The sequence below is a fragment of the Elgaria multicarinata genome, chromosome 1 (assembly GCF_023053635.1).
Source record: "Elgaria multicarinata webbii isolate HBS135686 ecotype San Diego chromosome 1, rElgMul1.1.pri, whole genome shotgun sequence".
Taxonomy (NCBI): Eukaryota; Metazoa; Chordata; class Lepidosauria; order Squamata; family Anguidae; genus Elgaria; species Elgaria multicarinata.
The window spans coordinates 14,762,694-14,790,171 of NC_086171.1; the positions used below are offsets into that span (position 1 = coordinate 14,762,694).

The following is a 27,478-nucleotide window of genomic DNA, read 5'->3' on the forward strand; positions in this document are numbered from 1 at the left end:
CCTGAACAGATGAGCACAATCAAGCTGCACTGAATTGCGTCAGGAGAAGTGGGATAACAGCAGCAGGACTCCAACCTTACAAGATCTGCACAAATTTTACATATTGATTTTTGTGCTCAAAGCACAAACCTTGCATGGAGGGCAGAGCCTGCTGAGCAATCGTGCTCCCCTTCCTCATGACCTGTGTACCCTGATTGCTATTACATTCCCAAAGTTGAACTTCACATCTACTGGGCCAAGAAGTCTCTTGTGGTTTGATAAGATGGAAAGATAGTGGAATAAGTAATCCCACAGGATGCAGATCATTAATTTTAATAACTAGTCAAATATTTTATTTTATTTTTAAAAAAATTACCCTTTCAGGATTGTACTTTGCTAGCACACCATTACCATGGAATTCTTCCAAAACGTCCCTAATTTTCTTTGTAGAATCTGCAAGAACAATGACAGAGATCATCTATTTACTCAAATAAACAAACCTGAAACAGACAACAATTCCTTTTACCTTAATCTCAGATAGTCTAGAACTGTATTTTCTCCTGAACACTTGCACTTTACTTCCCAAACTGCAACATTCTGTTGATATTAGTATATGCCACATGCATTCCAAAGTCAACAGCACAGCAGAGTAGTTAGAGTATTTGTAAGAATCTGGATTGTGACCATTTGTGTGGCAATCACATGTAACTCCTTGAATCTGTGAGTTTATCACCCACCCACCCCCCGGTTTTGATAGGCTTTAACCATATAGTCTGGAGTTACCAATCAGAGATTCATTGGATAGCTAGACCTACCTGTTATTGCACGACGGAGGGGTGAAGATCTCATGATGTTTTTATCGTGAGATCCCCCCCTCTGTTTACACACGGTGCACGACGACCTCAGAGGAAGAGGCATTGCGCCCGCCATTTTGTTTCTTTTTCTTAAAGGGGAAGATGCGCACAAGCGCTCGTTCGCAAAAGGTAAGGGGTTGTTGTTGTTTCTTTAAAAAAAATCCCACTCCCCCCCCAGATGGGCACAGTGCTCCTGAGGAGCTCTGCACCCCGTGCACGGGTCCCGGCTCCTTGCGAGGAACTGCGAGGAACCGGGACAAACCACGACACCCAGCCACACATTCTGCGGTCTTGGGCTCTGCCCGAGACCACGGAAAAACCTGGCTTAAAGGGTAGGGTTAGATCCCGGGGCAAGGGAGGGATCATCCCTTCCTGATCCCGGGATCCCCTGTGCGTTATGTGAACACACAGGGACGATCACGGAGATCGCCCTGGGATTTTGCCCCATCTAACTAAGGCCTAAATCTCTATGTGGTTTTGTTTAGGCTTTTCAAGAATTTGATTACCTGAGGGATCTTGCCAGGAATCATTCCCCTTCCTTGTTTGGATTTGGAACCCATATATGGATTGACCCTTCCCTTACTCCCAGCTATATATTCAGGTTGCAGTCTTGAACACTTTTGCTCCTGTTTGAACTCCTCACACAGAAAAACACATGTGCACTTCCGTGTTCACACCAGGAGAATAAAGGAAGCAGAAAGGTTTCATTTCAAATTAGGCAAGATTGAATAATATATGTTAAAAATGCATTAGGTCTGCCTAGCAAGTGGGATGGTATCCAACCACACATAGGCCATGGCTAGACCTACAGTCTAGCGTGACGGAGGGGGAAGGAACTCACAATTTTATGATCGCGAGATCTCCCCCTCTGTCTTCTCCCCCTGGGAGGAGGAGGACTTTGCAGCCACCATTTTGTTTTGTTTTTTAAAGGGGAAGGAGCGCTCAAGCACAAAAGCTAAGTGTTGTTTTTTACAAAAAAAACCCTCCCGCTTCCCCCACCCCACCTCCGATGGGTACAGAGTTCCTAAGGAGCTCTACGCCCCATGTGCGGTTACTCGTGAGGAGCCAGGACTAAACCACAACACCCACCCAGACATCCCGAGACGGCGGGAAAAAGCAGGATTAAAGGTTATGCTGATATCCCAAGGCAAGGGAGGGATCATCCCTCCCTGCTCCCGGGATCCCCTGTGCATCATGTGAATGCACAGGGATGATCCTGGGGCGATCCCCGGGATATCAGCAGGTCTAGCCATGGCCTTAGAGCACTGCCTCCTCAATCAGGTAACAATGTTTTCTTTTTCTTTTTTGCAGGTTGTGAAAGCGCTTGCGAAAAATATCACCTCTTTTAGCTCAGCCCTATTCCAAACACCACAAAACTGCAAATTACTTGTGTATATTTATGAAATATCAAAGCACCATACACACTATTTCAAAGATCCTTATTCCAGACTAAACTGAAAGAAGGATGGGATGAATAACACAATTCTTTTCAAAGTCAGAGAAGGTATTTTATAAACAACATAAAATATTATGCAGGGATGAAGCAAGCAATTGTTTTACCTCACAAAAGTGACCTTTGAACAGTGCGCCAAGAAATCTGAACAGAACCTGTTCTTCTAATAGGTTTGGTATCGATGATACTAAACCTGCCACTCACTTGACAAACACTGTATTTGTGCCAAACAGAGAGTACTGAGGCACATCAGAGGAACACAAGAAAACCTAATCACAAGAAAAAGTTCTGCAAGGTTCTCTACCATAAAATACTATATCTTCTTATGGTTCCCTTAAGAGAGAAAAGCATTTCTATGTGGGCTACATCACTATGGCCTAATCTATACTAAGCATGATATTGAACTATGAAAATGGTATGAAAGTAGTATATAAAAGGCAGGAGCCACACTATTGCTTTATAGTGGTCATGAAGTGCACTGACAACTGTTGGGGCCGATTGACACATACCAGATACCGCTATATCCTGCTTGGTGTGGCTCCTGCCTTTTATATACCGCTTTCATAGTGCAATATTCTGCTTGGTGTAGATTAGGCCTATGTCACCAGCTGGATTCATACAACACAACAAGCCACAGCAAGCCTTGCACTCTCAGGCACCTTGCAAAAACAGCAGCCACGGTTGTCCTACATGATGCAATAACCCCCACAGGTAAATTAAGCCATGGTGAACTGTTGCAATGTATCAACCAGGTCATAGAGTTGTAACCAATGTTAGTCCTATGTGGAGTAGACCATTGAAATGAATGGCACTTGAATAAATTATTTAAGTCCCATTCATTTCAATGCTTTTACTTTAAGGAGGACTAACATTGGATCCAACCTAAAGGCTGTAAAACCCCTCCACCTACTGCTTTGCTATGAATGATTAGACACCCCTAAGACCACTGATTTTATTTGTGCCAGAGTCTAGCAGAAATCTTTTCAGTAGTCTTTCCCTCCACAGAAGAAATATAAACGTTTCAAAGGCAAGTACTTACACTCCGCATACTTCTGAAGTTGAGAGAATTCTGAAGGACTGAGGTTAGCCCACTTCTCCTGGTTCATCATAATGATCCTCACGTGCAGTTTTACATACCATACAGTGGTGTTGTTTCCTTCAAAGGGTAGCCATTAAAATACTTCGAAGAAGTTTTTCAGTTTAGATTCTCAATGATCAGATATTAAGGAAAAATAAAATCAGTCTGCCTTAACTTTTAGATGGTGATTTTCTAAAACTTCTGGCATTGATGATATATAAAAACACTGTTAAGAGAAGAATAAAAGTCACAATTAGAAGGTGCACAAGTCAAATGTAAAATACATGTGCAACTTTGGAGACCATATTCTCTAGAGAACATTCCTAAATATTCCACATTGTGAGTATTTGTACTATTACTGCTACATTATAGATGGAAAACAACCAAATTCATACCTCCAAGAAATCAACATTGCTCAAGATCAATCCTGGTGTTTCGCCCTAATGACCTGACTATAAGCAGGACCATGCACTTCAGTGAGACAATACTGGGATCTCTGGATATCAATAAGACTGGGATCTGCTAAACGATTTGTGACCTTTTATTTTGGACTTCATTGTAAGGTGACCATATGAAAAGAAGGACAACGCTCCTGGATCTTTAACAGTTGCATAGTAAAGGGAATTTCAGCAGGTGTCATTTTTAAGCATGCAACAGCTGGTGCCAGCCCCTCTTCATCAAACAGTTAAAGCTGAAGGAACTATACTAGAGTGACCAGACACACAACAGAGGGAATTTCACCAGGTGCTGCATGCATACAAATGACACCTGCTGAAATTGTCCTTTCAATACAACTGTTAAAGATACAGAAGCCCTCTCCTCCTTTTCAAACTGTCACCCTTTTTCATTGTTTTATTTCCAAAAAGATAGGTATGCTTTTTGTGTTTGTTTTTTGCAGCAAAAACAGAGCCTTGTGGCATCTTTTCCATTTTTTTGCCTTTTTTGTATATGTAATTCCCCAACAATTTTGTGCAAACAATTAATTATAGCTGCAAGTAATCTAAGGGCTTAGCTAGACCTACCTGTTATTGTACAATGGAGGAGTGAAGATCTCGCTATGTTTTTATCGTGAGATCTCCCCTCTGTTTACCCGCGTCGAGCGATGACTTCAGAGGGAGAGGCGTCACGCCCACCATTTTTATTAAAGAGACCAGAGCGCACGAGCACTCATGCGCAGAAGGTATTTTTTTTTAAAAAAAAAAACCTCTCCCCCCCACCCGACCCCTGATGGGCGTGGGTCCTGGCTTCTCGTGAGGAACTGAGGGGAGCCGGGACAAACTGCAGTGTCTGGCCACACGTTCAGCCCAAAACCACAGAAAAACCGGGCCTAAAGGGTAGGGTGAGATCCCGGGGCAAGGGAAGGATCATCCCTCCCTGATCCCAGGATCCCCTGTGCATCATGTGGATGCACAAGGATGATCCTGGAGATCGCCCCAGGGTTTCGCTCAATTTAGCTAAGGCCTTAATCACTTTTAAAAATGCTAATTAATTTACAGTGGGCAGTATGCAAAGCTGCTGTTGTACCTCCACTGTTTTTGTTGCACCAGCGGCATCCACCGCTAGTGCAACAGGAAGCTACTCTTTTGTAGAGCATTCCTTGAAACAAGCAAAAGTGTCTGTTTCCAGAATGGGACAGTTCAGGGGAGCTCCCTACTGCTTGCTTCGCTGACCTGTTCCATTCCAGAAACAAGTGTTTCAGCTCATTTCCAACTGCTTTAAGTGCTAATTTCCCACTGAGCTAGTGGTGGAACTGAAGGAAACATTAGATATTGTCCAAGGTGTTAACAGCAAACATGCTTTTAATTTGGGGTGTGGGGTGTGTCATTTTTTTTTAAAAAAAATAGGAGAATGTGAGCCCAAAACATCCAGGAACTATTGCTCAATAAGCTGCAAAGTAGGATAAAATGTTTACATAACATACAAACCAGATGAGAATGGATATATTTCAGAAAGTTATACATGTTATTTAACCCTTCTTTAAATCGTATGTTACTCTTCCAGAATTGTGTGCCAGTGGAATTCATGCTCCTTATTTCTAGTAACTCACTAAACGCTTCCACTGAGGATCATGTATTCCACCTCCTAAGGTCTAATATGGGATTGTCTTGCACTGGAGGCTTTTCATACTCTCTAATTCTAGACTTTTCAAATTGTTTTGTTAAAACAAGGCTTCTACCCTACTAAAATCAACAATTATTAAATGACTCCTCTTGAGACTTTTCTTTGCGGGATTCAATATCTAAACCTGGCATTAATTAGTTGGCAAGCAGAATAAAGGACTAGCTCAGCTCAGCAGCACCACTGCTTCCTAAACCATTTTTCCCCATATGCAAACTTGGTGATTATTTTGAGACATAGAAAGTTGTAATAAATGAACAATGAACTTGAAAAATTCCAGAAGGAAAGGGATTCTGGTGAAGAACTACATGCAAGAGCAAAGGTTTTCCCGTTTCCCCTTTCTGAACCATGACGTGGCATACATTTCACTGCAGCCCTGAAGAGCAGAGAGAATGGTGCTTGAGCAGGTTGGCACTCCTCTGGCAGGGTTTTGTGCCTTTGCAAAAGTTGCAAGACAGGCAGAAATTCACCCTGTGCTGCTTTCCATAGCATGGAAATGTCATTTTGAAGGACATTCCCCCATCTGAATTTCTGCCTGTTGTGCAGCTGTTACAAAGGCACAAGAGCCCTACCAGCAAAAAGGTGGAAAAGTGGCTTATTGACAACCACAATATGGTGTCCATGGGTGCCATTCCACATACATTAAGACATGATACAATTGCACATGAAGTAGTGAACTGAAGAACCACCTTCAGTTGTTCATCCATACATGCACATGATTAGAATCGCATGAGGGGCAGAGCAGGGATGAACTGATTGCCCTCTCCCACTGGTGCACATACGCCACTGGTTCCATTGCCCTACACATGTTGGAGGGGCAATTTCTTCAGCGGGAGCCAGCTCTACTCATGTAGGCTATCCATAAGATCTAAGAACTGGAAGATCAGGCTTCTAAGGGTCAAACTACACACTACATTAATTGCATATAGCTGAGGCTTATTTTTGTTTTACTTTAGAGGAAATAATGACATCGGCAAGATCTACACTAATGCTTTAAACCTGTTTATAACAGTAGTAACAACTGTTGGGGCCCAGGACACACTCCATATAGAGTTTTCAAGCCATTTTCAAAGTGTCATATCCTGTTTGGTGTAGATCCGGCCATCAATTCATACCAAAGGAAAAAAACAAAGATCTATAGAGTGCAATTTGTACTGTCAATTGTCTACAGCTCGAACTTGAGGATATTCACCAGTTATATCTTATATGTCAAGAAAAAATAATTACATTAACTTTTAATAAAACTGACTTTTCATTTCATGTTATAGTGGATTATGTTTTCCTTACAGCCACCATTTTTTAAATGGTTGCTTTGTGTAATTTATTACTGTCTTAACATTTAATGCTATTAAAAGTGCCACTGGAGTTTCTAATTCTATTACATGTTCTTGTTTTAATGTCAGTACGTGGTCCTTAGTGACAGCCTGCTTCAGCAATTTAATAAAAGACATTTCATTTGAACAAATGAGCATCAACATTAATGTCAGTGGCTGATCAAGAAACGATGGGCAGAGCAGAGAAAAGCAAAAGTATAAGGCAGGCAGTATTGTTTTAGTACTGTGAATGCCATGGCTCAGAGGAAAGGTAATGACATTTGATGCACTATGGCCTTTATACAGCAATCTCATTATCTCACACACAAGAGGAATCTCACAATGAAGGTAATTAAGAGGAATCTCACAATGAAGGTAATCATTTATGTGATTACCAAAGGCCCATACAATGATGATGCAATTTAGAACCCAAATGGGATCTAATGTGTGGGTCAATTAAATGAGAACAAAACATGTTTTCTTAAAAAAAAGAAAAAAGAAAAAGAGAACCATGAGAAAGTTGATGTCATGAATCTGATGGATTAGCTAGAGAGTCAACAGGAAAAGATAAAAGATCCAAAATGTTGGAACAGCATAAAATGACTAAGAATTGCTAACGTAGTATTGCCAAAGAGAGAACAAACTGAATACTTGGATGCACTTGTAATAGGGAACAGCTACAGAGTTGGGGGAGAAGTGAAGCTCTTACACACTAGTACCAACTCTCCTGGTACCAGCTCTTCCCTGATAAAAATAGCACATTCAAATGTTTTGTATGGAGAGGATAGACAGTCCTTCTTCTGCCTGATCTCCAACACATTCATTTTAAGGTCTGAACGCCTCCCACAACCCATGTGCATTAGCACCAATGTAGCCTCCCTTGCTTTTTTAGTGCTTTGAAAAGCAGTGGATTCTGACAGCATGGAGAGAGACTGACATATGCAACCATGTGCATGCAGGGGTTCCATTCTGACCTTAAAATGAATTGTGGAGGTGAGGCATGTACAATCCCATACTCTCCTAACACATGTTCACATAATGTCTGAAAGGGGCTTATGTGCTATGGGAGGAAACGCTCCCTCATCTCACTTTAAAATGTGCCAGTTAAATTCTGGATTGGTAGTACATTTTGGGTAACAAAGCTTAATCACATTATCTTTCCGACTTGATATTACATTGAGTCTTACAAGAAAATAATACTTAATTCAAGTGCTTTCTACAAGAAGTCTGAAGGACCCTGTTTTCAGAATTCTAAATCCTGTATTATAATGTAAAAGCACTGTCTGATTTTAAATATAAAGAAGTAAAAGCCTTCCATTTTTATCTGTATTCATGGACCTGCATAATAATGAAACCATATTCAGTATCATTTAAATACTGCTATTATTAAAAAAAAAAAGAGTTCTCTCTGATACCATCTCTCTTTTTGGATCCACTCATTATACATAAAATGTTCAGTTCTTACAATTATTATAAAAGAAAATTCCACCGAAATGAATGGAGGGACTTACTTGGATAAAACAGATGCAAGCCAGAAAAGCTGAACAGTTTAAGTCCCAGCACATGCACCCATGCAGACGTGGAATTCCCATTGCTTGGAATGGAAGGAGCAGATCCATGAGCAATAAAAGAAATTTTCCTTCCCTAAGAAGCAATTGCACAAGCCCCAGCCATACAGGTAGTGTGCTTTGATGAGCTAAATCCTATCCATACTTGTGAGTTCCATTGAACTCAGTGAGGCTTGTTTATGAGTAGAAATACACAGCACCACACTGTTCGCATGTTAGGAATCAAGTTCCAAGCATCATTCATATAGGATCTAACCCTACACATTATGCATCACACCTTTCTCCTCTCAGAGTATGAGTGAGCTTCCAGAAAAATATAGGGATCAGTGTAAGGGGGCACTCCAGGGCACGTGTTCTAAATGTATTTCTAAGTGCCCCAAATGTCCGGGGTGGGCTGAGATTCTACCAACGTGGCAAAATTCTCACTTTGTGTAGCAGATCAAGTACAGCAGTTCCAGTTAAGTCAACTTCATATGAAGGTCAGACATATGCAGTGAGGTGACCAGCATAGGTAGAAGGGGGCCCTCAGCTGGGGGGAAAACCTGTTGCTGCCACACCCTCCTCCTCCTTTTCCTGGGACTTTGGCTGTAGGAGCACTCAGGTACTGCCTCTTTACTGTGTGGGAAGTTAACTGTGCAAAATAAAAGGGCAGCATATAAAGCATGTGTTTTACAAGTCAGCTTTAGCCCTGCTCCTGCAAACTACTTTTTTGAAACATGCTTAAGGATTTATTAAAAAAAATAATTCGAAGTGGCATCAGCACAGGCCTAAGGCACATAACAGAAAACCTCGGATGGATGGACGGACGGATGGGTATGTGCACCCATGCATGTGTGTGAGAGAGATAAAGAGAACAAAACTGCCATGGATGCTTCATTCTAGGTTTCCAATTCATTATTTCACTAGTCGCTTCCAAGCTAGCAGGCGTAAGTCACATTGGAGCTTGTGAAGAATTTAGTATGGGAGGGAGCATTATTAATGGAAATGAGGAAAGTTAATAGGAATTGCTCTGAACTTTCATTTCTCTGGAGGAATTAATTGTTTGATGCCAAACCTGGAATAAAGGCCATTCTTTTCTCCATACGCTTTACATAGTATTTGGAAATATTTTCATTACCTCTCTGCTACATGGGGAAACAATAATTTTCCCATCCTCCACACCCTATTAAAAATATAAATATAGCTGAACCCAGAAACAATTATTTTTCCAACTAGCTACCTCTTTTTCTAAATATGGCTTCAGTTTCGTTTTCTTTATTATTATTTCCAATGGCTTGATCTTCAATCCCTGGTGTGTGTAATGGAATGATCTTGTCCCAAATAAAACACAAGTTACCTAAATCCAGGGCTTCCTCTGTTATGTACTGGCAGATGCTGAGAGAAAAGAGATCCTAAGCACTCACTTTAAAAGGGCAGCCAGAGCAATCCTACATGGGGTCAGGAAGGAGTTGAGTGACGGATCTACCACCTTATCACCATCCTTGTCACTCACGCTGGCCAGGGCAGAAAGGGGTGGGTGAAGCTTTGATGAGCTTTTCTGCCCAGGGCCCATATATTTCACACAGACACTGCCACATTGACAGCAAGGGAGGATGGAATTAACTATGCCATTTCCAGGGCTGGTGTAGCTGATGGGCGCAGTCTGGAATCATAGAATAGCAGAGTTGGAAGGGGCCTACAAGAAGATCCAAAGCCAGCTCCTCCATAGGTGGTTCCACCTGGTAGCAGGAGTGGGAGAACTGCAGAAACTGCCCACCTAGGCACTACAGGGGGCGTCCATCACAGTGGAGCTCCCCCCACTGGGAAGACTCTTCTCCACCAGTGAAGGCTGGTGGAGGGCCACCAATGCACCATCCTAACCCTCTCCAACAGTTACATTCAGTGGTTAGGACTGTGCTCTTACAAAACTCCCACCTACTACTAGCATTTTAACTTGATCTTTAGTCAGTTGAAGATGTGTATTAAAAGCTTGGCACACAATCTTGAATTTCTTTGGAAAGCAAAGACCACATTAGTCAGTCACAATAGTGACCTAGAGGTGCTAACAAATTAATGATGTCTTGTGCCCATGAGCTATTGACTACATGAGCTTTTCTTAGCATATCTAAGGAAAGAGTCATACTAGTTCTTATGAAAAGTTTATGTAAAACTTGGGCCACAGCTAGACCTAAGGTTTATCCTGGGATTATCCAGGGTTCGCCCCTGCCTGAGCACTGGATCCCCTGTGTATCACCTAGATGAACAGGTTTGACCCCTGGACCATCCAGGGATAAACCTTAGGTCTAGCTATGGCCTTAGCCTGCCATGTTATGGGTTAAGAAGTGTGTAATGTAACAGATGATTAGTAAACATGCACTCTTAGAGATTTAATGTAGATCTGAAGTGCAGAAAGTCTCAAATTGGTCTGTGTCCTCTAGTGTTGAAACTGAACAATGATGTATGAATTAGTGATTTAGGATTCTAAATTTTTTCAATGAAGCATAACATAAGTGTTTGTTTTGCTCTTCCAAGATGCCTTTAACTTTTTTAAAAAATTCAAAACAACTTCATTCTTTATTTCCTGCATATCTATTTTGAGCAATCTATTGACTGCAATAAATTTTGGTTGAAGTCTGTTGATACTTTGAGCATTAGTTGCTCATTGTAGAAGTTGCTGAAGGATAGGTGAACTATTACTATTAGCCATAATTTATCTACTTTGGAAAGCATTTTTGGTGAATCATCTCTCATGTCTACTTTCTCAAAAAAGGAAAAGCATTAGTGGTTGCAGGCAATTTATTATTTACTTAAAATACGTTTACCCTGCTCTTCAGCTGAAAAAGGCTACCAGAGTAATGTATGAAGATTAATAAAATGTTCATTGCCCACAGGCTTACAATCCAAAAGACACGACGCAAAAGGAAAAGGGATTGGGAAGAAGGAAAAAAGCAAATTGGGCACTAGTTGTGAAGCAATGCTTCACCAGGGTGAAGCAATGTCCCTGCAGCTGCTCCTTCCCTGGCCAACGTATAGGACAAAGCTGGTCTCCCTCTTGCCATGAGGTCTTTCTTCAGACCAAATTGTGAAACAGATCAACCATTTTAGGTACCATTTCATGGTCTAAACATAGATCTTACACGCTTCAGAAAACTTTGATTTCCTACTTTTCTCCCTATACGAAAGGAGGTCAATATATTCCTGCAGCTATTGCAGGTTTCAGTTCTAAGATATCCACTCAGCTTCTTTAGGGAGCTGCTATTTGGGTCAGGGGAATGCCTTCAGACATTAACAGCAAAGAAGTCTGATTCTTAAAAGGCCCTTTGCACTTCCCTAGATATAGTCCCAATGCAACTATATTAATGGACCAGGACAATGGCCATTTGATGTGAAGACTTGGCCAGTAGTCTTAAAGCTTTTGCTTAAGCTTTTCATCTTTGGGACAGCAGTAAGGCTGCTATCTCATCTCCCTTATGATAGTTACAATAGTGCTTGGATGGAGTATGTGGCTCAAAGGAGCTTGTTCCCTCAGGCTGTCATCTGGTTTCTTTCTTCAAATAGGATTTGATCCCGCAATTGTTCTGTAGGTATCCCCTATGAAAACCTGCTTATCTGACTGCTGCTTGTTTATTTAGCTACATTTGCATGTAGCTAAATAATGTAGGGCTTTCACTTTGGCCCAATTCAACATGCTACCCTCTGAAATGCTTTCAGGAAGGCATGACGGTGCCTCCCTGCCACAGAAGTTTTGTCCTTGTAACAACCAGGAAGTGAAATCTGTGGAAGATGTTCTCTTGTATTGCAATTTTTACAATGGACCTAACCAGCAAATGATTGTCCCTTTATTGACCACTTTACAGGGTAGTCAGATAAAATCCCAACATTTATGTTGGCTGTGGCCATAATCTTGTTTGTTACAGTGAGAAAAAGGAAGCAACTAACTAAGTGATGTTGAAAGGTTGTATGTTTGAGCAGATGTTATTTATGCAATAATTGTTTGTTTTGTAAGCATATATCCAACAGCTTTTTTTGTCTGGTCTGTTGATTGCAATAAAAACAACTGAACTGTTTTGTTTTACCCAGGAATGCAAAAGTTTGGATCATAAACTGTATAAACTACATCTGTGAAGTAGTTAGAGAACTTTTCATTCTGTTTAATGACTTTTTAAAAACACTTTAAGTGGTATAGGATTTCAATTCAAGTGATTATATTGAGGCAATTTAACAATAAGCATTTTAAAAGATTATTAGTTGCAAACATACAGCCCAAACTGAAAGACAGAAAATGCAGAATCAATGCAGATTTATCTATCAGAGCTAAATATCTTTTACGCAAGTCAGCCCAGATTAGAATCCATTTAAACAGACATTTATCAAAAGCAAAACAACAACAACAACCCTACCTTGGGAAGAAGCAGGTAGCCCAACTTCTGGGCCTATGCAATGTCACAACCCATATAACTGCACAATGCTGTAGGAATATTGAAATATTGCAACAGCATTGCAAGCAGATTCATAGCACAATCCCAAACATGTCTGCTCAGAAGTAAGTGCTATTGTGTTCAGTGGAGCTTATTCCAAGATAAATAGGTATGCAAGTGCAGCCTTAGTGGCACAAATGCTTAGGGAGGCATGTACAACCTAACCTTGAATTGGACTAGCACTTAGAAGCATTTAAAAACAAAACTAAAAAGACCACTGCTTTTTCTGGCAGTTTTCGTTCACCTTCCCTATGCTTCAACTGCATGAAAAAAATTCTACCCCCCACCCCACCCCACAATATTAATTACACATATAATGTTGGGATGCAGAGCAAGTTAGTCATGCTTAGGTCCCAGTTAAATCAATGTGACAAGTTAGGCATGACTAAATTAAATCCCTGGATCCAACCTATTATGCAGTGCTTTTGCAGGTACCAAAATGATGTCAAAAATAGGTTTTTAAAAATACCCTTTTCAGCTGAAAAGCCTGATATCAGAGTACTCAGGATAAAGGCCTTCACCTTTACTTAATTGTGAACACAAATCTAAGTATGCATCTAGATTTAGCCATGCAGTTCTTGGATACTATCATGTTTATGCATTCAGCAAATAAAGGATTCAATGCAGTATACAGTTATAGCAGCTGGAGAGAAATCCTCTTGTTTTTTTGTAACTTTGCAACAAAAAAATCCAACAGCATAGACTGCCCACTCAGTTCTGATCCCAAACCAAAGATCTTGTTGCTGAATCTCTCCACCCTCTAAAATGTGAGCCAATCCCTCTCCCCATTTGGTGGTAGTGGATAATAATAATAACAACAACAACGACATATGGCCCATGTTTTAGGTTACAACCCTTACAAAATGGATTATGATATACTTTAAAATGCAAATAAACTATAAATACAACAATATTTAATGGAGCAATAATTAAGAACAAATAAATGAGATAACAAATATAATAGTAGCAAAAGCTAAAACATCAGTTAAAAGCACAGTAAAATTAACCAAATGCAGACTAGAGTAAATAGTTCTTTAAAATCTCCCTAAAGACCACCAAAAATGGGCCCCATACATATTTGCAAGAGGAGGGTATTCTAAGAATGTGTGGTCACCACAAAAAAAAATGCTCTTTCTTTGGAACTGGCCAATCTCACAGCTCTCATCAACGGACCAGAGAGCAGAGCTTCAGATGCTGACCTTAAAGCTCAGGTAAGCTCACATGGGTGCAGGTGGTCCTTCAAATAATCTAATCCCAAATAATTTAGGGCTTTAAAGGCTAATAACAGCACCTGGAATTAGGCCTGAAAATACGTAAGGACTCAGTACAACTGGTGCAGAATAGGTGTAACATGATCTAAACGCCTAGCTCCTACGCACATTATAGCTGTGCCATTCTGCAGCAATTATAGTTCTCACTCTGGATCATCTCAAGGGTAGTCCCACGTAAAGCACATACAGTAAACAAGCCTAGATATACCCAGAGCATGTCAGGTGAGAAAAGGTTGGTTTTCTCTAGCTAAGTCCACAGCTGGCAAAGCAGGCAAAGATGATAAAAAGTATTCCTGGCCATCAATACCACCTGTGCCTCCATGGTAAGCAACCAGAAGGACTTCCAAACTATATACTTGGCTCTTTAGAAGAATAACCCTAACAGATTCAGTTGCACGCCTCAATAGCATGACAGTGTTGTTCATGTGTTTCTGGGTTGTTTAAGCTGGTTTAGAATATTCAAAGACAAGGTGCTATTTTTGTCACATCCAAATTCTGCCCCTTACTTCAAGTTACTCAGGCCATGTATCTTACATCCCAATCTTAACACCTGTGCCACTATATTCTCCTGCGATTACTACCAATTCACCACAATAGTAGCATATTTGATTTTGCAGCTCACAGTGCTGCAGCTTTTATTTAGGTGCTAACTTGTTAAACTTTAGGTATAGCCTGCAAATGTTAGACATGAAGTTTGATCCATTTGTCAATCTTCAGACTTCTAGTACTATAAAATGAAGACATGCAAGAGTAAAGCTGATAGGATGCACAATTCAGATGTAGTAGTACCTGAATAAATGAGAATCATGTTTAAACCATCAGATTGCCCAAGGAATTATGTGGTTCATTGCTCACCATAGGGGGAAAATGTTTTCTAGGAATTAATAAAAACAATCTACTGATGGCCTTTGGCCTAGATCCATGTGCCCAAGGGAATTTTAAATTTATATTTCTTGAAGAGAAGCACCACTCACCCACCTTGTCCAATGCTACATAGGAAACATCTTCTGAAATTTCTTAAGCAGACTGCAGTATAGTATGCGAGTCTGATATATCCACTGATTTGGGCACACCTAAAACAGTTCTTTGGATGCTGGCCCTAGGGAATAGTCCTGCTTATTTGAGTCTAAGGAATATTTTACTCTACAAGGGAAATTGGAACACTGCTTCCCTTCCTATCAACATAGATGGGATTTTTTCATAGAGCAATCCTATGGTCTCTAGACAGAGTCTGGGGCATCTTGAATACTGTAGATCTCTGCCTCCAAGGCCCTGGAAGATATCCGATTAGTGACTTCCCCTCCCTTCCCAGCCCCTCCCAGCCACCATGGAAAGCACCACTGCATTTCTTCACCCAAAGTTGGAGCTCCAATCTCAGGAAGAAAACAGAAAGGGAGGGAGGGGACATGCTACAGGGCGAGAGAGGAGAGGAGAGGCTGAGGATCCACCAGATCCAAAGGCCTTGCAGGCCCCAGGAGTACATGGCAGAGGCCCTTCTAGCAAAAATTATTATTATTATTATTATTATTATTATTATTATTATTTGCATTTTTATACCGCCCAACAGCCCAAGCTCCCTGGGCGGTTCACAAAAACTAAAACTATTCAAAGTATTTCAGCCAGCAAGGTTAAAAAAGCCTCTTCTGTTCCTCTTTCCCTGCATAGCTCTTGCCTAGGATTACAGCATAAAGTACTTAATTTTAGCTAGATTTCTCAATAAAAATAACTTAAGTTGATACGTTCACATCCAGATATTTGTAACACTCATAACTGAAATTATATAAAAAGGTGAATGTTTTAAAATGTCATTATTTTAAAACATTCACCTTTTTATATAATTTCAGTATATAAATTTCATGTCCATAAGAAACAAAACTACAGTCAAGCTCCATACAAAGACTTTATTTAAGAATTTGTTTGATTAAAGACATGCCCTTTATTAAAAGTCAAAAAATAACAATTGCGCTGGTGCCTTCAAAAAATATATAGATAGATGCAGATCTTGTGAAAGGTCTCCTCCACAGTTGTATATAGTGTTAGGAGATAATTCTCTGGAAATAATACATTTTAATCATGATTACAACCTATGACTAATTCTAGGTGCCATTAATCTATTAATTACCAATCAATATTGCATTCATCATGAAAATATTTAGAAACATCTTACACTACTTCCAAGTTTATTACAGACGCTACTTGCTTTAGGGCACATACCTAAGCATGTTTAGACAGAAAAAAAGTCCTACAACTCCCAGCATACCCTAGCCATCCATTTATTATTATTATTATTATTTATTTATTTATTTATTTATTTATTTATATAGCACCATCAATGTACATGGTGCTGTACAGAGTAAAACAGTAAATAGCAAGACTCTGCCGCATAGGCTTACAATCTAATAAAATCATAGTAAAACAATAAGGAGGGGAAGAGAATGCCAACAGGCACAGGGTAGGGTAAGCAGGCACAGGGTAGGGTAAAACTAACAGTATATTTCAGATTTTATTTTCTTTCAATTTCAATTTCAGATTTTATTTTCTTTCACAAAAGACCCCTATGCCATATCTCAAACAGCTTTTGAAACCTCCTTTAGTTTCAAGAGAGGGAATCTACTGAGAGCGCCACAGCTATTTTTATTTATTTATTGCATTTTCATACCGCCCAATAGCCGAAGCTATTGGTTCACAAAAACTATTTGGTGAGTTATTTTCACTCACCAAATACATAACAAATGAGAAAAACAAAAGTTTCCCCTCAATGTTTTTCTTGAGTGCAGAGGTAGAACTAGCCCCACCCTTAGGCAGAGAGAAGCAGACACATCTGGAAGAACATGCTTGTGTTGGGGGGCAGGATCAGCATCTCGGCTGTTATTCCCCCTGAGCATCTAAGGCGTTTCCATCTTTTGGAGGATGGGGCAACATGTACTATGAGGTCTACCCTGTGCCCCTTCAGCTAGCCTGTGTCTCTCAGGTGCAGTGGAAGATGCTATCTCACTGCCAATGTTGAAGTAAGATTGGTGAGCTTATGTAGGTGGAAAGTGGAGAGGACCATCTTGTCATTTGCCTCTGGCAGCAAAATATCTTGAGCTGTCCCCTGTCCCCTTTGTGTCATACAAATCAGGACAGAAACTGCAGTAAATTCAGTTGCATAAAACAAATTTGACAAAAGTTCTGTGGAGTCCAGATCAGCTTGCCGGACTGGTGCAGAAGTGTAATCTGTCTAATACTGGAAGTTGGGTACTTGACTCAAATCCATCAACTGGAAAAATTCCAGCAGTACCTGCATATGCAGCATTAATTTGTGGATCTTAACTACATTTGGGGAAATGAAGGAAAAAACGGGGGAAAGGGGGGGGGTGGAGAGAAGAAAAACCTACCTGTATCTCTTAATCCCTTCAATTCACTTCTTTTACAAGGAATAGTCTACCATAATTATACAAGTCGTTGTCAAAATAAATGTAACACATGTAAAATGCAGTCACTGTTAATAGCTGGCTCTAATTTAAAATGTTAATGGTTTTAAAGTGTCTGTTGCTTTTGGATGTAAAAGGCTAACAACCATTCCCAAATATGCACACTCCTGTTATTATGGTTGTACTCTACATTTTTCATTTCCTCTCTTACATGTCCATTTTGTATGTGTCCATCTAGAATGTTTTACTCTGCAAGAATGATTGCTGCAATTATAACAGCCTCAACAATCTATTTGGAGGCCTCCTAAAATCTCTCTCCCTCTGTGTCAATGACAAACAAGCATGTCTATGACCTTATGTTTATCCAAGCTGAAATAAGAATTCACAGAATTCACTCTCGTGAATTGCAAATACTGGATCATCTGTCAAGTTAATTTTTCACATCACAGAGACAAGTAAAGATCACCAAACCGTAATGGTACATTGAGTAATATGAATCAAGCAAGAAAGAAATACATCTTGATCCATCATGGTAACTTCACAAAATGCCTGATTAGACTCTATAAGCCCAATGAAATGTTGTGCTTCCAGTCACTGGCACAATATGAAACTTTTAATGATGGGTTTCAAATTTCTAAAAGCCCCTAAACACAAGCTAATAGGGGCTGCAATCCTATATTCATTTACCTGAGAGTAAGCCCACTAATCACCATGGGATTTGCTTTTGAGTAAATATGCACAGGATGGTGCTTTGGATTCCCACTCCACCCCTTTTGGGAGGTAAAATTCACAGAAAGTCCATTTAAAAACATAATAATTCCAGAACATCTCCTTTAAATAAGCATGATCCGATCTGATAAAGTAAAAGGGACTTAAGGATGATTAAATATCTCTTGATTTCAGGCATGAGCAGGTGTTTCCGAAAGAATTCTTAACTTTTATCCAATTCCATCACAGTTTGATTAAACTAAGTTAAGGGTTAGTACCATTGTCATAATGCAACACTGCATAATGGTTTCATCATTACAATTGTACTCTAAATGTAATGATCATTTGTATGTACAAGGTGTATATATTATAAAGAAGCGCTCAAACAGGCAACCCCAAACTTCAGTGTAAAAGCACATTACCCAGTAGAAGCTTCACTGACGTGACTACTATGATCATGTGTTCCAGATCTTACTCGCAAGATGCAGAGGAAAAAATGATTAGGATTAGTCACTTTCCACTGGCATTAAGCTATTAATATGATATACATTAAAGCAACCATCCTCAACCAGAGCCCTCCAGATGTGTTGAAGTTATAATCCAACATATCTGCAGGGCACCAAGTTGGGGGAGGCTGCAATAAATGATCAAAGGAGCACTTTGACAATTTCCTTGTGGCAACCACTTATTTGCACACACAAAAACAAAATCACTGTACTGAAGTATTTTACACTCATATAAGACAGGTCAGTTGATAAGGGAATTGTAATTTTACATCAGGGATAGATTGCAATGAGAAAGTCAGTGTAAGGAGATTTTGGTGTAATGGAAACTAAAGGGGGCTTGGAAGACGATCTGGCAAATACTGTGGAAAAAATGCAACCTTACGACATTTTTCTCTGCATGAAACTCATGAAGGAATTACTTTTCCTATAGACAATATAGTGATGGGAGAGTTATCTCCAGCCTATGATTTTACCCATAAATCTATTCTGTTTCTACATTGGTCTGCAATTAGTTTTAAAATCCTCTCAAAATATGTAAATATGTATTTAAATGTGTATTTCATCTAAAAATATGCACATAGTTGAATGCATACTTTACAGTCATGTGGGGAAAGGTATGTCTCTCAACACCAGTAATGACACAAGCACTAGTTAACAGGTATCTACAACACTCCTTCCACATAGTATCTAAGATCATGAAAGACTTGATAGCTGAGAAAAACATCAATCGTTATACCAGCAACTAAATATTAGTTTCAGTGTCCAGAAAAAAACGCACAGAGCTATCTTGAAGAAAGATGCCATGATCCCGTGCAAAAACTGCACAATAACTGTGCTAAAAGTAATAAAGGCCTTAAATTCTCAGTCCACACCACAAAATTAGGGACTAATTAGAATTGCATGAGGGCACCATTCATGTTTTCCACATGGAGGTGGCATCAATAGATGTGAGAATTTGCATGTTTACAGCAGTCTTTATTTCCTTTACATGAACCTCATGGTGAATCATGACTGCACATGAACCCAGCCAACCCCTGAGCCTATCAGTGGTCTTACACACTGGCACTCCAACAAGGGCTGCCAGATTTATGAATTATGCAGCCATAGTGTTGCCTCAACTTGCTTTAAAGAAACCTTCCATTGACACTGCAATAAAATGAACCATGACAAATATATAGGATCAGAATGCCAGAAGCTATTTTAATGATATATTCACAAATATACTAGGACTAGTTTAGGGACACAGAATATGTATCCTTCTGACTGCTTAACTATCAACATTACAACATTAATTATTTTCAAGTTTGCTTATATAGTCAACATGTTGTCAGTACAGCTGTAGAACTTAAATATTAAAACAACAATCTCAGCTGCTGGAAACCGTGAAGAAAATTAGTCACATTCACTGTTGTACATTTATTGTAAATCATGGATTCCTCCTCTTTCCCCGGCCCATGTAATTTGCAGTTTCTAATTTCAACGTTTAAAAAAATGGTGGAAAAAGACCCTTGTTACTCTTACATGTTCCAAGAAAATATACACAAGGAAGTCCTCAATCCTATGTACACTTACTTGGGAGTAAACCCCAATGAACTCAGTAGTGCTTGCTTCTGATTAAATCTGCACATAATTCCACCGCAATTAAGTCTTGTAAATACATGCCAACATAACTTTCTATTAAAAAACAAAACAAAGAGACTATTTAGAAGTATCCTTTTGTTTTGAAACAACTGTAGGAAAACAAGAATTGTGCGAAAATAAAGCCTATATGTTTCTCCCAACTAACAGGATTTTGCTCTAATTAAAAATGGAACAGGGGCATTCATGTCCAGCATAATAAAGAGCTACAATTTGCCAACAACTAGTACTCTGAATAACAACAGTAATGGGACAAAAGACTTGTAAGCTCTCTTCCCTTAATTAATATTGTATGTCATCTGTTTATAACTCAATGAAGTAATTATATAATCTTAAACATTTATATTTGTGAAGACTGCAAACTCCTTCAAATTGACAGGACAATATATCTCTCTCGGGAACCAGCACTGAAAATGCTTGCATCATTAATCTTCAGTATATAGACCACACACAAAAAAAAACCTTATTAAAATTGGGTGGTGTGTTTAAAAAATAATAATCTATTAAGTTGTTTACATGGATGGGGGCAGTAGTAAACATTGTTATGCATTAACAGAAGAACACACTCTTCTCCACCCGCAAAACTGTCTGTTCATGTAATGCCCCCGTTAATTCATTTGACTTTGTTACATTAGGAATTTTTTGAAAGTTGATAACGTATACGAAAATTAATAAACTGAGACTATTGACGTCAATTGCTAATTTATTACATTTTTAAGTTGCCATCTTGCCTCCAGACATTTCAAAAAGAGAACCTGGAAATACATTTGTAAAGTAAGACATTACTCAGAAAGACATCATTGAAAAATGTTTGCATCTGCCTAAATGACTGACCCTATGAACAATTTGGACATCAGTCAAAGTCTAGGCATAAGGTTTGAATTTGACTTGGACAGAATTCTACATATGGTTAATAGGATCCACAGATATTCAAAGCAGTGGTGTACACAGAGTCAACTACCTCTGCACCAATTCTTGCAAAGTTGAGGCAATCATAGACTGCTGGGAGAAAATGCCATACCTTGATTCTGCTCAGACCCCTGTGAATGCCCACAACCTCTGCCCACTTCCTCAACACAAAAACCAAAAACCTTCTCCTTGGGGGAAGAAGAAAGGGGGAGCAGCAGTGGAACCTCCTACAGAGGTCTTCTTTTGGGGGTTCCACAACATCAAATGACAAGTAGGACACAATCACTCACCCCTAACATACTTCAGGAATGGCCATTGCCTGGCTTAATGGTTTGTTTTGTTTTGTTTTATTTTATTGTACCCTGCCTTTCTACAAAGAAAAATGGCACTTAAGGCCACTTAAACCATAGACGCTCATGCCAATTCACAAAATGCTACTGGAAATCCCCTCGGTTTCAAAAATTGTTTGCCATACAATATTGTCAAGGAGAGGGGATCCTTTTCAAAAGACACAAGCCTAAAGGCCTCTTAGATGCATAGAGCCAGGTACACCAATACGAATTTGTTCCTCACCAATATGAACTTGCCTCAGCCTAGTGAAGTCGGGGAAACTTCAGTGTTGTAAAATTTGTCTGAAACAAAAATCGGAGGCAAGGGCCCAGGCTTCTCAGAAACCACCACACTTCTATAACTCAAAGGGAGACTCGAGGCACAGTTCCCTCTTCAATCCACTAGCATAATGTCCTACCCATGTGTAAGCCGGGAGTCTGAAAGCTCCTTCACACAGAGCTTATGTAGTGCGATCAAGATCGGTTACTCACTGAAGTTTGCAGGTCCTTTTCACAACATCCTCCTCCTCCAGTGCTTCTCCCACCATTTTTTAGCTTTTTTCCACCACGATTTAACTCACTGAAAATGCAGTAACAAATATACACCGCCAAAGAGCTGGTGTATTTCCAAGATAGCAGAATATTACGGCAATGTTACAGCACCATTTGTTGGCTGTATAAATGGAACATATGGGACTTCCCCACAAAGGAAACAGCCAAAAAAGGGGGCGCAGGAAATGGGGAGGCACATGTATTGAGACCATCATAATCCTGGAAAGACTCCACAAGAAGGAAGCCCAGTAACAGTGCAGGATTTTTGCTTTAATTTAGAGAAGCCCTGTATCATGGAAGACTATATGGCCAAAATGCACCATGATGGCTGGAGCAAGCCAGGCCACATGCCTCTTACCCCAGCAGCAGCTCTCCTTCAAGTGTGGTTGGCACTAACCATAGATTTATATTGTCAGTTTTGGGTTTGATGCCTTTCCTCATGGTCCTGAACATGGAATTCATCTTCTTCATTGCAGCTGAACACTACATGGATATTTTCATAAAGCTTCCCATCACAACTCCAAGATTCCTTTCTTGGTCAGTCACTGCCAACGTCTGCCCCAATGCATCACCTTACAGTTGTTTATACTGAATTGCATTGGCCATTTTAATACCCATTTCCCTAGGTTCAGAGAAATCCTTCTGAAGCTCTATGCAAACCTGAATAATTTGGTGCCACTGGCAAACTTGGCCACCTCTCTGCTCATTCTTAACGCCACATAATTTATGAATAAATTAAAAAGAAGCAGTCCCAATGCAGATCCATTACTTACATACCCCGCTTTGTGATAAATGCCCATTTATTCTTACTCTCTACTTCCTGTTCTTTAATAACCAATTACCAATCCATAGGATAACCTCTCCTCCTATCCCACAACTGCAAAACTTTATCAGGAGCCTTTAGTGAAGGACTTTGTGAAAGCTTTTTGAAAGTCCAACTATACAATGCCTACCAGTTCACCTCTATCCACTTGCTTGTTGACACTCACAAAGAACTCTAAAAGGTTAGAGAGACTGCACTTACTTTTGCATGATTTGCTCGACTTGTATATGCCTTATAATTTCATATTTTAATAAAGCTTTCCACCAATTTACCTGGAACAGATGTTAAGCTAACAGCTTGGAACACTGAGAATGCTATTGGGCTCATGGCTTATTTGTGGCCTTCCCATTAAGTTCTGTCTGTCCACCGTGGGAAAATGCTGGACTAGATAGGCCTTTGGTCTGATCCGACTGACTTTACCTATGCTTGTATGGGTGTTCCTGAGCTACAGTGTGATGGTGCCATTGTTTCACGCATCATATGTAGAAATTATTGCCAAAGCAAGACTAGTTCAAAAGGTAAGAAAGGCTACACTGTAGAATACTACCATAATTGGTGAAAGAAGAAAGATGAAAAACTGTTTTCAACGGTGTCCTTTCTGACTAAAGGCAAAGCATTTCATTTTATCAGGAGCACAATCAGGAGAGCTTTGCCTACTGGGTGGTATAGATATGTAATAAATAATAAATAAATAAATGTATGAACCATGAGCACAAAACATTCTCATATTAAGCCATGTGAATCAACTTTGGAGGTACCTATATCTTTAATCACAGCTAGCTGATTTGCATTCATTACAGAAAACTGTCAGAAATAAATGCCTGTTAAATATAGGTCTATAAGATTATGTTCTTATCTGAAGAACATGTGTCTAACACATCATACCAGTATGAAATGTTCAGTCAATTTAAGGAAAAACTAAACATCACACCAAAGTGTCACAATATGCTCCCTTCGAGGCATGCAAAACTAAAAGGCTTTAATTTTAGGTACCTGTGCCATTGATCTGAGTCATTGATCTGATTGGCACAACAGGACAAAAATATTTTTAAAGAAAAGAAGTTTAGCTCAAGGCTGCTGTCAGTTTTTATATGATATGGTTTTTAGGCACACTCTAAAATTTCTGGGCAGGCATTTCACAAATAAAAAACGGCACTGCTATTTTATACAGAAAGCATGCAATGGGCAAATATTATTTTTTAATATAGTTCTAGGAACACACATCACAGTGCAATGGTTTTTTATAAAGGAAAGACCATTTTGTGGTGGGTTTATTATCTGGAAACCCTCTCTTTTGTTATTAAGCCTATTGTAATAATTTAGGATCCTAGTAAATATGTACCCTAGTAAATATTCATATTCCACACTAAACTGACTATCATTTTTTTTAGTTTTGACAACATTTATCATCGGGGGGGGGGGAGGAATCTCTAAATTCCATCCTCTCAAAAGAAATGTGATTAGAGCTGTCCAAAAACAACAAATCTAGACCAGGGGTGGACAGACTTTAGGCTGACTGAATCAGCTCAGTTTTTCACCTCTACCCCCAGGTCCACCAATCAGAACCAAGTGCAAAATAGTGTTCAACAATTATTGAATTGTTTGATAATTGTAGAACAGATTGTAGAACAATGGGCCTAAGAATACATGCTCAGCCCAGAAATGTGTTTTCAGTAGTAGAGTTTGTACACAAATCCTTTCACTTTTAAATCTGTTCCTGTTTTCACCCCACCCCAAGCTTTCTTGACTTTAGCAGTCTAATTTAGGCGAGGGAAAAAGCTCTCTCTCTCTCTCCTTTTGGTCACAATACTCTTGCTGATCTACTGCAAATCACCCACAGATCGACTAGTAGATCCAGATCTACTTTTTGCCCAACCTTCAGACACCTAGACCCCAGCAGAGCTCAGAATTCCAGTCATTTGTTTCAGTGGTGTGTGCATGGTGCACAGGAGAACTGGACAGAAATATTAGTTGCTTGAAGCCATCCACCTCTGCTCAGAGCATCTTAATACGCAGAGGAGGGGTCTAGACTGGCAATCCAGGTGCAGAAAGGTGTTTCAATGCAGTTTATCCATGATGTTATGGGAGTGGAGTAGGTGTTACATTTAAAGCTCACATTTTGCAAACAAAATGTATTCCTAAATAATATGTTCAGATTTGGGGTGAGTAGGCCTCCCAATCTCCTACCCTTATGAAACATTAATGTCTTCTGCTTCTACCATACAATGGCTTTTCGTGTTAAGCAAATAAATTTAAAATACATTTCACTACTCTCTCTCTCTTTTTAGAGATAGCCCCTTTTAAAAGGTGACTGAAATACTGGACTGAAATCCTTGGGAGTAAACTCCACAGAACTCAATTGGACTTGGTTCTTAGTACACATGCACAGAAATGCACTGTAAATTGGTTGCACTTAGGCCCCATTGAAATCAATGTGAAAAATTAGTCATGTATCATAGAATCATAGTTAGAAGAGACCTCAAAGGTCATTTAATCCAACCCCTTGCCAATGAAGTAAATTCACCACATTGATTTCAGTGGGACCTAAGTATGACTAACTTAGACTGCAATCCTATATAAGAGTATGGGCTTCTTGTTGCTGTTTTTAGAGAAACAACATTCATACAGGATAATTACTTGAATAGTTCAAAGAAAGATTAACGGACGCATTCCCATTCAGAACCAGACAAAAACTGTTAATCTGATATAACCATCTTCCAGTCTTTAGTTGTTTTAAAATGGCCATAAAGATCACTGGAAAGTGCAAAACACAAGTTGTCAATAGGGTGCCTTTCACTCCAATCCTATACATACCTACTCAGAAATAAATCACCTTGCATTCAGTGGGACTTACTTCCAGGTAAGTATGTATAGGATTGCAGACTAAAGCTCAGTGGGACTTACTTCTGAGTAGGGATGTATAGGATTGTACTAATAGGCTGCAATCCTATGTACACTTACCTGCGAATAAGCCCCACTGACTAAACTGTGTTAGGATCCGTACTGCAAATCTGCAACTTTAAGTCAATATCACCTGTCACAATTCCTTCCAGAAAAGTCATTTGGAGAAAAAGAAACTGCCACCTCAAATGAAATAAAGTTTCTGGAGACCAGCCACTGCAAAAGTTTCCACAGTACAGAAAAAATAAAAACAGGAACCAAAAAAGTATGTTATTACACCACTTGCTTTACCAAAATAAATCATAATAATCAGTAGTTAATAGCAATGCCTATGTGACACGGTATGACATCATCACCCCCAGCAGCGTCACAGATCATCTTAGCGAAGTGGGCAGATAATAAGCGGGGCTTAAACAGAGGTAGGAATAGCAAAAGATCCTGGTTGCTACAACTTCCTTTCTTCACATACACACACACACACACACACACACACACACACACACACACACACACACACACAGATAGAGAGAGAGAGAGAGCGAGAGAGCGAGAGAGAGCGCACAGCACAAAACCCAAACAAAAATATATGCATACAAGAGACACAGCTTGTCCCTACGCCTCCAGCGTTGCGAACAATCCAGTCACCCAAGCAGGGCTTTGCTAACTTGCTGCGGCGCAATGCAGAGCTAGAGGAGTATCTGTGCATCTCTGAACAGGATAGCACGGATTGGAGAAGGGGCGATGGAGGAGGAAATAAACAGCAGCAACGAGGTTGAAGCACGACAAACATCCAATGTGTGGTTTTGCAGCAGAAGCCACTCGCGCGCGCGCAGTACCCGCACATACAGAGCTGTACCAGTCCTTAGCAGGCGCTTGGAGACTCGCAGCCCTTTCCCACAAGAGCCTTCCAATGAGCCGTGTGGGCTCCACACAGTGCCTTCGTCGCCGGGCGCCACCGCAGCCTCCTCCTCGCTCTAGGGCCAGGCTGGGGAGCGGCCAGGCGTGCTCCCTTTGCCCAGCGACAACAAGCGAAGATGAAGCTCCCCCTTCTCCTGTCCCCCAACCCCCACAGACCTATTCCAGCTTTCCTTCCGTGAGTACAGCCGGCCAAAATACAGCCACGACGTACCTGTTGTCCGCTGCGGCCGGCGATACCTCCTCGGTTGCCTCGGCTTGTTCTGAGGCGCTTTGCTTTGGGCAGCTGTGTGTGCGCGCGTGTGTGTGTGAGAGAGAGAGAAAGAGAATGCGCGCGCGCGCTCCTGCGCTCTCCCCCTCTCCCTTGCGCGCGAGGAAAGGGAGGTGGGAACTGTACCGTCGTAACAGCACCAGCCCGGGAGTCTCCCGCCACTCCCGGGTCTCCTGAGGCGATGCGGAAACGGCCCAACAGAGCTCTTCGGGCGACGCCAGAGGCTGCTGCCGTGTCGGGCCAGGCAGCCCAGGTGTTGAGAGGAAAACGCTGCGCTCCCGCCGCAGCGCCGCTGTTTCCTTCACCTGAAGTTGAGCGAGTCTTTCCCTTCCGTTCCTGTGTTCTAGTCCCTGGCCGTGGCCAACCTGTGGCGGTGCACTGTCACCCCGGGATAAAGCTGCTCGGCAGGACGCCGCCGGCCC

The 27,478-nt window shown here is 40.4% G+C and overlaps 1 protein-coding gene across 1 annotated transcript in view; it reads right to left on the bottom strand.

Moving 5' to 3' along the window:
* Positions 1–27,063, bottom strand: part of DGKB (diacylglycerol kinase beta) — a 317,020-nt gene extending 289,957 nt beyond the window's left edge. Inside the window, exons 1-3 of the mRNA XM_063123607.1 lie at positions 27,000–27,063; positions 3,326–3,590; positions 356–432 (exon numbers count right to left, since the gene is read on the bottom strand). Coding sequence (XP_062979677.1) covers positions 356–432; positions 3,326–3,395 — 147 coding nt within the window. The 5' untranslated portion in view covers positions 3,396–3,590; positions 27,000–27,063. The remainder of the gene's footprint in view (positions 1–355; positions 433–3,325; positions 3,591–26,999) is intronic.
* Between the last annotated feature and the right edge of the window lie 415 nt (positions 27,064–27,478).